The sequence below is a fragment of the Leptosomus discolor genome, chromosome 1 (genome assembly GCF_034619465.1).
Source record: "Leptosomus discolor isolate bLepDis1 chromosome 1, bLepDis1.hap2, whole genome shotgun sequence".
NCBI classification, from domain to species: domain Eukaryota; kingdom Metazoa; phylum Chordata; class Aves; order Leptosomiformes; family Leptosomidae; genus Leptosomus; species Leptosomus discolor.
The window spans coordinates 103,353,876-103,370,195 of NC_141391.1; the positions used below are offsets into that span (position 1 = coordinate 103,353,876).

Genomic DNA, 16,320 nt, shown 5'->3' on the forward strand with positions numbered 1-16,320 from the left:
CTTTCCTCTCCTCATGCTGGCCCTCTTCACGTACTGGGGTGCTGCCTTCCCTGCGCTCAGCAAGGGAATAAAGTTTTCTCAGCAGCTGCTGACTCTCACCTCGGTCACGGAGTGGTGCTTGTGCAGGAGGGAGCAGTTTCCAGTTGCTCTCCCTCTTTTCCTGGGCAGCATGGCCTTGTAGTCACCCTGGTAGAAACCTTCATCTTCTTGAGGTCATAAGCATCCCTATATTGTTTACCAAATTCTGCACAGAAACACACTTCCCTCGAGGCAGCAAATTTAGCCAAACGACAATGTAAGTTTAGGGGGAAAAACATGTTCTTATCTCTACAATTAATAACAGCTGTGATTATCAGCAGAGGGGGCATTGTAACAGTTGAATGGGTCTGTCACTCTTTCTGAAGCATGCTTCCTTTTCTGCATTTCTCTCAACTGGCGCAATCAAATCAGGTCATCCAAAATAGACAGCAGGGTTGTGTCACCGTCCAAATCAGACAGCAGGATTGTGTCACTTTCAGGCACCGGCCCAGCACATTGCCTGGGCTACACGCACTTCAGGGCACTATTTGGTGTTCAGAATCTCTAGGTTTGTATTTATTTAATTAATCAGTATCTGCTAGTCATGAATACTGAGAAAACTTTTTTTTTTTTTTAGAAATATCTAATACGGGAGCTAGAGGCTGTGCCTGGACTACAACACACCTCTAAGACCCGTGCATGCTAGGAAAGTACTCACTAGCTCCCCTCCAGCCAGCACACGAGGAGATTCCCTTCCCCTGGAAAGCAGGGCACAGGGAGGGCTGGAGCACATTCATGGCTCGCCCCAGCGTGGACGGAGTGACGTCATGGCTGTGTGTGTGCCTGGACTGGGAAACCAGAAGACTTGTGAGTTACGGGATTTCTTACCCTGAGCAAACAGAACCTTATGCAAACCCTATAAGAATCCTTAGATGATTTCATGTTTTAAATCTAATTTTTTTTTTCTCTTGGTTTTCTGGGTTGATGGGTGATGTTTGCGGTGGTGGTGTTTAGCTACAGCAGTCACTTTTACAAGCGTTTTTCTGCAATAAGGACTAAGATTTCCTCTTTCTCTTTTCAACAATAATAAATGTCACTCTTCTTCAATATGAAATTTTGTAAAAAAAGTCAGCTATTGTGCGAATTGTCTAAATTAGAAAAACTTGGCAATATTGCAGTGTCCCAATAACATCTCTACGCCTCTGTGTGAAAGCCCCACGAGGAGGTTTCCCATTTATCCAAGACACACATTCATAAGCAATGTATGGGGTGCTCTGCATACAAAATCATGTACAAGACATTACAGACTGCCTCAGAAGCCTGAATCATACAGCAATAAAGAGATCCCATTGATTTGAAGGCCAGAAGGTATCATCCCACCCAACTGTCAGCATAACCCAGACTACTCACTCATTGTAACCTTTTACTGAGACTCAAAACACCAATGCAGAATCCAAGCGTAATCCTTTCTTCCAGAATTAGCCAAATTAGTCACAGCATCCACTGTGTTGACAAAGAACTTCAACTAAAAAAACACAGCACCAGAAAAACACACAAAACACTGAGGCTGAGCAGCTGAACAAAGCTTTAAGCCTTACTGATCACTTCTTGTTGCAAAGGAGGACTGATAAACTGTAATAACAATGACAGACAAAAATAGCTGGCCTAAGAGAGTAAAGGCTGTAAATAGACAACTCTTTGTGCGAAACAGAGCTCTCAGAAGGTTATAGTTTTTTATACACAACATTTGCTCCTGGGATTATTGCTTTGATCAGCAACAATAATGTAGTAATGAACCTGAGGGTGTGAAAATCCAGAAAGAATTTTTTTTCCCTCTTAAATCACTGAAAAACACTGAACTTAGTTTCAGTTTAAAAAAATATGACTACCAAAAAGCCTGGAAGTGGTCAGCCAAGACATGTGTTACATCTTTCGTATGGCACAGGACAGTACAAGGTACCGATATTTACTGGATTCATTCCTTGCGGTGGAGGATGCTAACACAAGGCCTTAATGCCCTTTTTCAGCTATCAGCATTAGAGTAAAAAAAAAAAAAGCATATATTCTGTCCAGCCTCACTGCACTGGCATGAACCTCACCATACGGAAGCATCAAGGAGAACAGCATTTCAAGCTGTGAGTCTAATGCCTAGCACATATTAAACGCAATCTCAGCGTTGACTGATGTAATGTCTTTTTGGCAAGACAGCAGCTTTGCAATGTAATTTTTTTAGAGCCTGAAGCTGAGTAGCACACAGCCTATGAGGATTCTCAGAATCGGGTCTTCATATACAGATTTAGTAATATTAGTTTCTGCACATTGTTCAATCTAGCTTAATGAGCACAACAATTTGCTAGCTTGTTTTAAAGACATACAAATCCATTTTAGATCAAAATAGCTTGAAATAGCACACATATTGTTGTGGGAGTCCCAGAAGGCTAATCCATTCCGCAAATCTACATCAGCTCCCGCAGTTTTAGGAAGAATTGTGCCAACAGTCATTAAAAATACACAAGCAAGATTGGCAAGTTTGAAGGAAGAGATCTCTTGTGGCGATAACAGAACTGCTGATAAACTCTACTACAAACACCATTAGAAGCATCAGTCTGGTATTTATTGGTATTTGGGATCCAGCTGCAGTACTCCTCCAGCACCATTTTCTCTCTTGGTTTGTGAAGGAAGCATTGACGAGAAATTAACCCCAAAGTTTCCTGCCCCATTCCCTCTGCCGGGCCCTCCACTGGTCTTTAGAGGCAGCTACACCCCAGACCATGCTGTTCAGGGTTACGGCATAATCACTGATTTCAGAGCTGGGCTGTGTGTGTGGATATAACAGTGCCTATTTGGCTCCGCTCACAGAAGCAAGGATCTGCCTCTTGCAATTGTCTTTAGTCTCTCACCTCGGTTGTCTGCAGGTTCTTTCTGTGGTAGCTCTTTTTTAGAATTAGTAATTGTGACAGAAGGCAAAATGTTATCCAGGAAAGACATTGGTTCTAAAATTCACAACACTATGTTTCTTGCGCTGTCATTTTATTCTTTTTGATCCAAGTGCCTTGTAAGCATACTGTTTGAGTCATTCTAGCCAGACTTGGTCTTACAGTCTTTTACCAGGAAGAAATGCCCTTAGGCAAAAGCATTGTTTATTCTACTCACTGTTCAGAAATGAGCATAACAGCTTCACTCAGCAGACACACACAAAAATCCGTACTTGCTTAATAGATGCTTTCTTGTGTAGTCACTAATTTGACTTAATTTTCTTCCACTGCTTTTTTTTTTTTTCCAGTGTGCCTTTTCCCACAATTCCTCTCAACACTCATACCCTTTACAAGTGACTGCTATCCTACTAATGTCATCCTTTTACTTCTACTGCAGGAAGTGGCATGAAAAGCCAGTTCGCCATGCAAGGAAAATAGTTTTTGTATAATCAGTGTAATTTTTTATATTATCTAAATCTTTTTGATGTGGGGATAGACATTCACTTGGAAAAACAAGTGGTAATCTAGTTTCACTGATAAGCTAGTGACCATAAAAAACCTTCCCATTTCCAAATGTCTAGTTTGGTTTTAGAGCACACAAAGCTGTTGATCTTCTCAGAATCAGTCCTTCAGAGTTTTCAGCTGATTGTTTCTAAAGGAGATGAAGCTTATGAGACCACAGTCTCTGTCCATCTGCCATTCGCTTACTCAACAACTTCTAAGCTCCATGGCCAGTTTCAAACCTGAGGGGTACAGAGCTTAGGGAAATAAAGTTCCTACAAGTTTCATGAAAACTGAAGCCTGAGCTGACAAGTCAAAGTAGAAAGTATCTCCTCCAACTCAATCTAATTGACTAATGCCAAAAGCCAACTGGCTGCTGAAGAGACAGCATTCTCATACTGGAGAGCTAATCAGCCTGCTGCTAACGGAGCAATTTTTTTTTCAGGGGCCTTATGGCAGATGAAGGATTAAGCCTTCAATAAGAAAATACTTAAGAGTGAAAATGCTTCAGGATAGTATGGCAATCAAAGCAGGCATCAGTGATGAAGACGTCAGTCACGTTTTCCATGAACTGCTTTATCAACATGTGCGCTTTCCTAAGGAAATTGTCTTGTTTCATTTTTTCCCTCACAGTCATACCTCATGGATCATAATGTGAATCATAACCATTTTACTGAACCTCACTCTCACTATCTTGTAAATTTAAGAGTCAAATTAAGCAAGAGACTGGTTCCTCTTAAGCCAGAGAAAGGACCCAGGTAACCAGCAGATAATTCAGCGTAAAAAACTATTCAAACTCTAGTATGTGAACATTATTCAGTGAGGAGCGGCACACACAAGAAGCCAAGCCATGAGCTCTTTTTAGAACCAAGACATCATGAAGAAAGTACAGACCTCCTGTAACTTCCTGGTTAGGCCAATGGGCATTGTTTCTCCAGGAACCACATAACCTCTTTATATCCGTGCCACTCAGCTCAGACTTGCTGTTAGGTGAATTAATTTTCTTGCAGACTGAGAAAATCCATGAACCCTGCACCCACAGACCAGATGCCTATTCTCTCTCTCATATCCTCTCACAGCTGTTCTTTGTTTCCTTCAGATCTACAGTTTCATATTCCCTTGTGTTGCCTCCTAGGAGTGACGGTTATTTTCGTTGCATTGCAATGGCTTTCTGAAGAAATCAGAGATCTCTACGCACTTTCTTCTTCTCACTCACTTTATCTTTTTATTTCCTTCTTCCCTTCTTGCGTTAGGAAGAGGCAAACTATTACTGATCCCCAGAGATTTTGGTCTGTATTAAACTCCATGCTATGATCAGTTATACTTCTTTCATCTATTCCATGAAGCCATAGGGGTAACCACTTGTCCTGGGACTTAATATATAACTATTACAGTAGAAAAGGAAGATTTTCTCCCTCCTGTCCTAAGATTCTGACGAGGTACAACACTGTTAAGCGACACTGCGAGGCTTTCATCTGCCCTTGCCAAAAAATCCTTCTTTTGACTGGAGACAAGAGTAGCCTCTTCTAGTGCCTTTAACAAGAAGTAACAAGAGGAAGGCTCAGTGGGCAGCAACTGCTTCTAGAGACAGAATGAATCATTATGCCCAAGAGACAGTAAAGTTACAATCTTCCCGAAGACTGAAAGTAGGAGAACCTCAAGCACTAGAGGAAAACATTTCTTTGAAAACTTGGATTTATGAACTTGAACCTCCATGCAAACTTGAGGGGCGGGGGGGGCTGTTCATTGCTAGCTCCTCAGAAAACAAAATACAGGTTTCATTTTGCAAACAGAACTCTGACTCAAACTCTGCATTTTTTTTATTCCCATTTATATTTGACACTCAAAAAGGCTGATAAATTAGAGAACAGGAAATCTGCCTATTGAATCACTAAGTCCATCCTCTGGCAGCTCACAAGTCTGCAATGTTACAATGGCTTGTAGTATAGCAAGTCCAAGCCAGAAAAGCAAAACCACCTCACCTTACCCTCAAAGCCTTATAACTTTCTTTATAACCACAATTCATCATCCCCAACTCAGTTTTAGCCTGAAGAAATGAAAAGACCAAAATCGCAAAATGACGCTGAAAAATTAATGCTTGTCTTCCCATCCAAGAATAAAGACAATGGAGAAAAATAAACAGCTATTTGTGGGTTGAGACCCTCATCCAAAGCCCAGTGAAATCCTTGGGAATCCTTTCAGTGACCACAGGCTTTCAATCAGGTCTTATGAGTGATGTTTTAAAATTAATTCTAAATTAAGAGCCAAACATCACTGGTATTTAATTTGTTGCCAGAAGCCACACAATAGACCTTTGAAACAAAACTCTTAAAATGCATAGAAATTCAGACTAAATGACTCACCAATGCTGAACAAATAAGGCGCAACCACGCCTCCTTCTGCTCTTCAGCTCCCTTTAAAACACTATTGTCTCTGTGTTTGGTAATATATCAAAATATTTCAATTTTAATTGTAGATTATGGTTGGCAGATGACAGAATTCTGATAACTGGTGACTGGTCAGACAGTGCTTTCTCTGTCTGGGGACACTTCCATCAAAATCTGAGTATTTATTTGGAACAGGTCTGTAACCCCTTTCTCTAATAAAGCTGAGACTGCCTGGAAGCTCTGTCTTACTAAGAAGGGTATCAGCAGCAGATGGAATAGGAAGGCAGGAAGAAGCTAATCCCTGCTATTTATTTTCAATAAAAATAACATACAATGTGCCAGGTGCCAGCGATCTGCACAGAGGGAACAATGAGAGTTCCTGCCCCAAAGGTGTTAGCATCTGAAAGACAGACTCAAACATGTTGGTCTCTGAGCAGCAGAGCTCAGGAAGTCAGGTTTCCTACAGGTTCGTGTGTCATGTCTGAATTTCCCAGCATCTGTTCTAGAGGTAGGAGCTTCATGCAACACTTTAACTCACTTTGGGAGAGCTTTTAGAGCGGCATCCTTTCTTGGGATGCTACTAGGGCCTAGCTGCTTATGCTAACAACACGTCTAGGAACTTAATAGGACCAAAGCTTTTACTTCTCTAATAAGGATGATTAAATCATTTAACAAAAAATGTTTGGCAAAATCCACATCTAAAATGGGATTTCATAAGCTACACTTCGTCAGGAAAGCAGCGAGAACTGCAGAGATAGGTCTGAAACAAAACCTTGGATCTTAGCACCATGATCTAAACTAAAATCTCATTTCTGACACACACCTCTTTGTGCCACGGAACAAATCCCAGATCCAAACCCACTCCACTTTGAGAAACTTCAAACCAGACTTTGAGGTTTAATTCCCATATAACTGAAATGAAACATGTTTCTAAAATTAAATGTTTTTCTTTAAACAAAGCAACCAAAATTTTCAATTGACTTTTACAAGGCAGTATCAAGAAGATGCATCATTGGCATCACTCCTTTTAGCACCTCTTTAAATAGCCTGGTCGAAAGACAAGCTCCATTTGCCACGGTGAGTCGACAGAACTACGCAAGAAAATTTATATGGGATTTTATCTGACCAACACAAAACCAACCAAAAAAACCCTCAGCATCATTGTGGTTGCTCATGATTGATCCTGTCACGTTATTACAAACAAAGCATTTGCTTGAAGCATTTGTTTGCTTTCCTTTTGCCTGGGGGAATCTGGGATGGGTGAATGCCACAGAACTTAATGGAAACTTTTAATGCAGAAAGGCCACAGGATCAGATTATATTTCTTGGGTGAACTGGTTTGCTTTTTCATTAGATCATTTGTTTTCTATTGTTGGGTCAGAAAGATCAAGTCTATGGAGTTAAAGCAATGTCTAGCTCTGTCTGAACTGTTCTGGAAAAAGAAAGAAAAGTTGACACCAGCAGACAAAGACTGAAAGGTTCTACCTAAGCAGCGGCTGCTTTTTCTGTTCACATCCAGAAAGTCACTCTTCAGCCCAGTTATGCAACCACACAGTTACTTCATTTTTGATCTTCAGTTACAGCCACGTTTCTTGAAAGCTGCCCAGAAAACCTGGCTGGGACCAAGGTAAAGAAAGGGAGAGTGACTGATGGAGTAAGCAAAAGGGGCCAGTTCAAGCAGAAAGCCTAAGCTCAAAGTAGCACAGAGAAAAGAAGAGGAAGAAATGGGTATAAAAAAAGGTGAATGAGTGTTCCTCAGTCTTGCCAGAGAGGAGGAGTTTGTTTCCAGATAGATAACAGGTCAGTCCACTTTTGCAGCAGACAGGGAAAAGGTGGGAGAAGAAGCAGGGCTACGACAGAGAGCCAAGGGGAGAGCGGAGCACTTTCCCCATTGCCAGCAAGGAGGGCAGGGGGATGAGATGAGGGAGCAGTGACTCCTGCTGTTGGGAAGGTACACACTCCTGAGCAAACGTCACCATCCCCAGCAAAAACAACTCTCTCTCAGAAGCAGTGGTAGCAGACAGTTGGGCTTTCTGTAGCACCAGTATAGGTATATAAGTATATAGGTATGTAAGTTAAGTATAGTATGTAAGTAGATAAGTATAGTATGTAAGTTTGCTGGTTTGCCTGTTTTGGGAAACAGTCCTTGACCATAGAGGAGCTATGAGGAAACGGCTGTCACGTGGCCTTGATTTCTTGAAAAATGTGTCCCTCTTCACTTCTGACAGCCTCCTGGGAGCCCAGAGTATTCAGGATTTTGGCTCCCAGAGACTGCAAAATTCATAGCAGTCTTCAGCCTCCTGGATTGGGACCTGATCTGAAATGTGAAATTTGCAAGTGATCACTGAGAAAAATAAGGTAGGACAGAGCTTTGTCAAGTAGGAATGAAACTGTGGACATGAATAAATATTTTGGTGAAAAGTAATACAAGACCACAGTGGCAACTGACCTGCAATAACCAAATGAAGAGATTCTACTAGCAGCCAGAGCTGCCAACCTCTCTTATGAAAAGGGAGGGATAAATACTGTACTAGTTTCACTATTTCTGTTCTGTGAAGTGATCCATAAAAAATGACCACAGTTTTCTAAATAGGGAAATAAATACAAGTCAAACACGAGGAAAAAAAAAAAAAAAGAAAAAGAAAAATAATAACCCTTCCCTATCCACATACAGTGTTTCCTGCTCTCCTTTCCACAACATCAAACAGATCCCAAGAGGGGCCATCTCTGCTGTTACAAGCAAGCAGATAGGTCTTGTGATTAACAAATGGACCCTGGGTAGGTCAGAATTGCTAGCACAATTTAATACACACGTAAAGAGAACACCAAAGATTACACGTGCAGTTGCAATCTGACAGCAGCCTGGGAGTTGATTACAGAAAGCTGTCAGAATGGGGTGGATGGAGAAGCAGAGAGGAACAGAGCTGGGCTGCTGTGGTAGAGATCCGACGATAGAAACACACAGAGCAGAAAGGCAATGACCCAAAGAAGTATGCACCCGATAATCTGAGTATAAAAGCCTGAAATCTGTGAAAAGGAGGAAAAGTTTAAGCAACTGGTCTTCCAACTCTCTGGGCACTCCAAAATTCCCAGTATTGGATCAAATCATGCAGAACACATCCAAGGTGCAGACCTCAGCTCCTTTTGCTACGACATGGGCTGCACGTGGAAACCTGCAACCTGCTGCCTGGAAGCTTCACCCTCAAAAGGACAGGGTTAGACCTGACCCCTTCCAGAAGAGTGAATGTGCAGGTGGTGGGTAAGGCAGCGGGAGGCATCTCCCTGCTCCTCATCCCTCCGGATAATCCCCCGGGAGCTGCCTGCACCTTGGCAGCTGCAGGGCGCTGCCCCTTTAAACAGGGCAGATTTGTTTTCATGTAAATTCAACAGCGCTTATGAAAATCAAGTCCCTATTCCTGCTGAGGGAGGGAGCGAATAGGGAGGGAGGGAGGGAGCGAATAGGGAGGGAGCGAATAAGGAAATTCATCAGCTCTAGAAGCTCAGCTTGAAGCTGCTGTTACGGGGCTTGTTGTAATTCTTTAACAGGTACTGAACAGACCGGGGATGGCACTGCAGGGTGTCATCTTAGGTCTGACAGGACCTGGCCCACAGCACCTACTTTTGAAGTAGCTGAAAACTTCTCCATGTGCTCTGGATACCTTTTTATTTTTTTTTTTTAAAAAAGGCTCCAGTAACATTTTGGTCTTTTCTGTCATCCTGGATTAGATGTTAAAAGTAAAAAGAAAATGTGAGTAGAATTTGTTCAAGCCTGGAAACTTCCCAGTCTGGCAAGAATTTTCTACATCTTATTTACTGAATTGTCTGCATGACATTTTTAATACCGATCTCTGGGGTGAGACAGAGATTTTTTCCTTGGTCATGCTACCTATTCAGAAAGCTCAGTGCACAATGAATACTGAATACAGCTGTACTTCTGAAATGTATCTTGGATAACCTTATCTAAATAACTTCATTTGAAAAGTGAATGGACTTTTGTGAGAGGAACTTTCCTAGATAAACCTGAGGGATATTTTTTAACTCAGCGGCTATTTGAAAGGGAAAATTTGAACATTTATTTTATTTTCTTGTGGAAAACTACCATGTGATTCTAAAACTAACATCTACAAGCCAGCAGTTAAGCCAAAAAAACACCAAAGAATGAGATAGCAAGCATTTAAAAGCCTTTTACACGTGAAAGGAATCTAATAGGAGAAACTTAGTTTATCCAAGTATATAATTCTGGTCTCTATACTTGGTGGTTGCTTGCTTAGAAATGTTCAGGCTGATGGAGTTGGGCACAGCAATAAAATCACAAACTCTATTTTCCTGTTGCTGAGAAAACAGTTTCCACAGAACCATCACCAGTATTTTGAATTGTATTAACACAAACTATATTGATATGCATAACAACACACTCGGACTATTAATTATATACTAACTTTGTCCTGGTGCACTCAACTGGCTTTTGGAAAGTCCTGCTCTGTGCAGTAAGGGTTAGGTTTGCTTTCTGCCCTAGAGGCAGTTTCTTAAGCTTGCAACTGCCAGGAATATGCTTTACTGTGAAATATAGAAAGGAGACAAACAGCTCTTCTAAATAACTTTCTAACAGCAGTAAGATGTCCTGGAACACAAGAAAAGAGTGCAGTTTTCTCAAAAAAAAAAAAAAAAAAAAGAAAGATTGCTCCTTCGTTCTGCTGGAAACAAAGACATCTTTCCAGTTTCTACAGTCATTTCATTCTGCACCGACACAGCACCCCGGCGGCGATCACAGATGTGATTTCTGAAGGACTGCTAGTGCCTCCGCTCACTTTGAAGCGACCCTCACCATCCCAGCGCTGCGAGGCGAAACGCTCTCCCAGCAGAGAGAAGCGCAGCGTTTGTTCGCTACCGGAGGCGAAGGACGGCTCACTCAGGGCCCGGCTCCAAGTCTCCAGGAGAAAGTGGGAACCTTTCCAGGGACTTCCACGCACTTTTGGTCAGGCCCCGGCCGATTCACGCACAGCTTTCCCACCGCGCAGCTGAGAAGAAACGGGCAGTTCAAGCCCTCACGCCCCTTCCCACCTGACCCCTCGGGAAGCCCTTAACCCTCTCTTCCTTCCTCCCCTCCCTCATACGGTGCCGCAGCTACGGCACATCTGAATCATCCGCCCGTGCTCCCCTGGGTACAGGCCCGCGTCCCGGCCCCGGGACACGACGTGCCCGCGGCTCGCCGGTCAATACGCAGCTTTCCGAGCGCTTTCGGGCGGGGCCCGCCACCGGGCCGGGGAGGGAGCGCAGGAGACAGGCAGCCCCGGCCCTCCCGCGCCGCACAGCACCGGCACCTCACGCCCGCGCCTCTCGGGGGGGTGCCGGGGTACGGCGGCTCGCCTCCCGAGGCGTCGCGGCGGGCCGGCACCCCGGAGCGCTGCCAGACCCCTGCCCGGCGGGAGGGGCGCAGGTGCTCTCCCCCTGCCCCGGCGGCCGCCGCAGGGCCCCGCGGAGTCCCGCAGCCGCCGCGCCCCTCAGCCCCCCGCGCCGGGCACCGCGTCCCGGGTGACCGTTAGTCGGTCCCGGCCCTGCCGCCGCCGGCGGGCCCGCCCCGTACCTGAGAAGTCGGCGAGCGCCGCGACCTCCGCGCTGCACACGAAGATCACGCAGGAGAGGAGGCGGAGGAGCCGCCCGGGCTCTACCTGTCTCCGGCGTGGGTGCTGCCCCGCATCCCCGTCCCTCATGGTGCGGGAGAGGGCAGCTCGGGGCGGGGGGGGCAGACCCGCCGCCTCACATGATGGAGCCGGCCCCGGCTGGCGGCACGGCCACCCCCGGCCCGCCGGGCGCCCTCCGCCGCGGGGCTGCCCCGGGACCGCGCGGGTGGCGGGGCGCGGGAGCAGGCGGAGGGCGGAGCGGCCCTGCCCGAGGCCGAGGCCGCAGCGCAGCCGCCCCCCGCCGCGGCGGGAGGGGGTCCCGGCCGGCGCTGGGCCCCGGGAGGCGAGTCGCCGCCGCCGCGGGGGAGCCCGTGAGGGCAGTGGGGAAGGGAAGAGGCTCCTCGGCGGCGCCGTGCCTGGCACTGCCCTCAACGCACATCGTGCGGGCCGGGCTGACTCAGACCCGGCTGCACCTCGCCCGCCCTCCCCCGGCTCTCTCCACCCCTCTCCGGGCAGTTCGAGGTCCCGGCACCTCCCTCCTGGCGAAGAGGCTCGATTTCGCCTTCACACCCCGTGCGAAGAGCTTTATTTTTCACTTATTTTCCCCCCTCATTCCTGTTTGGCAATGGTTGGAGGACTGTCACGGGCTTACACACACCCCCGACTCATGTGACAACGTTTCCCTGCTTGTGTTTTTCCCGAAACAGGTGCAAGGTGCTCCCCATCGCTCCCTGTCCCCCGCAGCGCAACGTCCCTGCTTTCCCTCCTTCAGACCTCCTCGCCCCGCACGCCAGACCCTGCCAAGCCTACTGCTCCAGCCCGGCTCCTGTCTTTATGCATTGGCTCACAGGTCTCTGGGGGAAACCCAGCTGACAGCTATGCCTGGCAGGATCTCTGGATGAGGGATTTCAGCAGGCAAACAGCTCGGTTAAGAAATGGCCCCGACTCTTTCATTTGGCAAAAGAAACTTTCCCTTTCTCTGTTTCCTCTCCTCGTGTTGTTGCCTGACAACACCTTATCGCAGCCCTTAGCTTTAAGACTTGTGTAGTTCAGCATAGCTGAGTTTGAAGTGTGTAGGCTTGCTTAAAGCTTTCACTGCAAAGTGAGAAAACATCTTGAAGTTACTTTGAGAGAGTTCAGGTTGTTCCCTGAAATCTTTTGTAAGACTGAAAAGTAAACCAGTGGGAAGTTCAAACAAATTGTCGTTACAACCTGCTAAGCCACCTTCAAATATAATTTCTAGCTCCTTTGAAGTTATTAGGGACTAAAGAGAATAATTCAGGACACTCATTTCCTAGTTCCTGTAAGAGCTGCCCTCAAGAAAGCAAGCCTAGAAGCCACACTGGAAACAGGGCAGGAAAGCATCTTCTGCCCTGGGGTTGTGCTTAGGTATAAAGTGGGTAGGCAAGAACATCTAGCTGTTTACATCCTGGCATGCATGTTCACACTGATCTTTCTCCTGAAAAAAACGTGAGTAGGTGAGAGATGACGGAACCAAACTAATTCCGTTAAATCCGTTCCTCTTCTCCTGCTCCAACTGAAGCTGGATCACGTCCAGATATGAATTTCCAAACTTTGGCACCTCTTTCTGGAGGTTACACTGAACTTTGACCAGTTTGAACTTCATGTTTGGATCTGAATCCACTTTCTTTCCTCACCCTCTCTGTCTCCACACACAGAACAACAACTGGATAACAAATACATTATAGTCGCGCTTTCTTAGTCTTGGGCAGATAAGGGCAAACCGGGTTTCAAACGAACCTGCCTGAGGTCAGGGACATTGCATCAAGTTTTACTGAACTCAGATAAATGGGATCAAAGATGCCGAAATAACAGGATAAAGTGGAATAGCTCTGAAGCATCTGCAACCGCAAACACGGATGGGAAGAGAGAACAGTAGCTCTGCCGGGTGTGTGAAGCTCTTCCTTCTGGCTGCCTCAGATAAGGACAGTGTTTGCCTCTGAATTGAGCCAGTTACCCTGTGCCTTCCGACTGTGGTACTGGAAGGAGACTTGTGGGAGTCTCCTGCCTACTCCTCTCATTTTTTCCCTTCATCTTGCCATACCTGGTCACTTAATCTGACACTTCCTGCACTTGCTGCCACAGGTCAGTTCCACCAAAGCCAGAAATGAATGCTGGGGAATGTTACAAGCAGCACAGATTTTTACCCCTCCATAAAAGTAAGCATTTTAGGGGCCATACTCAGATCTTCTAAAAAGGTGTTTAGATGACTACAGTGAACTTACTTGTCTGCCCTAACTTCCTACCTGCCATGTCTACCATAGCTACTACGTATCTACCATAACTTCAAGTGAGTGCAGTCAGGTGATCTATGGCTTCAGGATGCCAGACTCCTCACTACAGTCAATGAGGAAAGATCTCACGCTCAGGCCACCTGCCATAGCTGTAACAGGAAGCGTGTCACCTCCTCGTCTCTGAATTGCTCATTAATCCCTGGAACATAGATGTCAATGATGGCAACTCAGCCTGCTGTGTGTGACTCCAAGTACACAATGGATCTGTGACAAGCACACAACCGACAGAGAAGAATATATACATAAAACGTCAAAAATCTCTGAGAAATACCCTGTACTCATGTTTGAAAGGCTTTGAACCAGAAGATCCGGTGGGGCTGTGTGCCTAATGAGAACTTGTGAATCTTCTCTTTCCAATGAGATAACATTGCTTTATCTAGCCCTGAGGTGCTGTAAGAAAGGACCCTCCAGTGGTGCAGGAATGAGCCTGGTATGCGTTTGGCACTGTGCAGGTATAACCCAAAGGCAAAGGCAGTTTTCAAGTGGAATGACTGAACTGGGAGAGGTTCAAAATGCAGGTAACCTCCAGTGAGGTGAGGCAGGGAGGGCTGAATAACACAACAGGCAGCTGGGTGCTCCATGTGTGGATATTAGGGAAGCCTTCCTATGGAGGAGAGCAACTTATGGACATTGCAGCCACAGGAACGGAAGACATGCTTTCACTAAAATGGCATTGACAATATTTTTCCTTTTTTTTTTTTTTTTTTTCTTTTTCCCCTGAATGGGGGATACTTTGCTGTTCAACCATAACCTAAAATCTGCAGTGGTTTTTGGTAATCCCTGCGATGGGTAGTGCTTAAATAGCTAGAGGCAGCAGTGTAAAACATTAAGGTTGGGAGGCAGAAAGTATTATTTGTCCTGAGGTGCAGAATGTGCTGCTTTGCCATGGACTTGAAAGCAGCTTCTACAAGCTGGCAATGCTCAGTAGTTGGAAGACAACAGAACTAATCTAGACATGTTCCACATGTAGAATTACAGAATCTCTCAGCCTTGGCCTTTCCTTATGAGCAACAGAAGTGAGATTCCTTTTTTCCCCAAAGAAAAAATGAAAGCCTGAAAGCTAGAATCCAGGCGAGGTATCATGTCTGCTTCAAACAGTTTCTCTCTTTTGAATGCAGGGAGAAAAGAAGTCATTTCACAGTGTCAGAAATGCAGGAACTGTGTCGTTGCATGGAAGCTTTGAAAAAGCAAAGACAAAATCTGAACTCTTCATTTCTTTTTTTCTCCATATTATTCATTTTTCTCTGAACTTCAGCCAAACTTTCAATTTGAAACTCATATCATGGCTTAGTGTACGGAAATTCAAATGAAATTACTGCTGTCAGTTAGGAAATAAAAAAACATTGTGAAATAATAGAAGACCGTTGAGTTAGATGGCCTAAAATTTTCTATTAGTAAAAAAAAATCACAAGATCTATAGCACAGTAATAAAAATGATCAGAAATATATAATCTCTGAAATACTTTTTCACATATATACACACATCTCCCCACTATACCTCCTACTGCTTCTTCTTCCTCTTTTCTCCCCAGTAAATTTTTTGGGAGCTGACATATGTCATTTTCATTCTCTTTTCCCACAGTAAAGTTTCCAAGAAGTTCACTAATGTTCTCTTTGGCTTTTGTGGGTAAAAAAAAAAATCAAAGTACAAACCCGCAGGCTTTTCCCACATTTTTAAATGCTTTATATTCCTACATTCTGACACAGATGAAATCTACAAGACAGTTCAAACAAGTGGGCTGCTATCCTCTCTCTGTTTCTATGGAAATGAGTGTCAGACCGGTTAAAACAAAGCACATGCTTTACAGTAATCACTATATGGCGATTTTTTAAAATAACGTAGCACATTTTTCCCAATTCAACCTCTATTTCTGTGGATACAAGAATGAAAATAGTTTTAGAGAAGCTTTTCTTGTATTTTTTTCAATTCTAAATGTGTTTTGGATGCTGTAAGTTCTCACGGGGTGCTACAGATTTTAAGTTCTAACAAGATCTTCAAGCGTGCAGTAATTTGAACTTGAGAGGACCAATTCTACAAGCTGTAGTTAGGAAACATTTTCATGCACATAAGTAGAAGTTCGAATGAATACCGAGTAGAAGTTTGAATGAATACAGAGTACAGTACTTCACCCAACAGGTTTAGAAAGAGGGGAAATATTTGCTATTTTCTGCCAATTTTTTACTCACCTCAGAGAGTGCAAAGTTAGCTAACAAGTTTTGAGTTTTGTGGTCATAAGCAGCTTCCTGCACAGTCAGCTCTTGGCCGAACTAATAACATCATAGAGACCCTGACCACTTCACCAAAAAAAGAAATAAGATGTAACACGTGAAGTTTGTAAAACCAATCTCCTTGTGTTCCATTCCATCTGAATGAAACCTCACTCCATCTTCCTCACCATGTGCAGCAGAAAGGTCACCTCTCATCCTCCTGAATGCTGCCAGTCTTACTGGCACCTCTCCTGTATGCAGATTATTTTTTCTAGCAGTACACCTGGGCACTTGT

At 44.7% G+C, this 16,320-nt stretch overlaps 1 protein-coding gene across 1 annotated transcript in view; it reads right to left on the minus strand.

Moving 5' to 3' along the window:
• The window catches only part of EVA1C (eva-1 homolog C), a 39,322-nt gene extending 27,730 nt beyond the window's left edge, over positions 1-11,592 (minus strand). The window contains exon 1 of the mRNA XM_086461997.1: positions 11,466-11,592. Coding sequence (XP_086318123.1) covers positions 11,466-11,592 — 127 coding nt within the window. The remainder of the gene's footprint in view (positions 1-11,465) is intronic.
• Between the last annotated feature and the right edge of the window lie 4,728 nt (positions 11,593-16,320).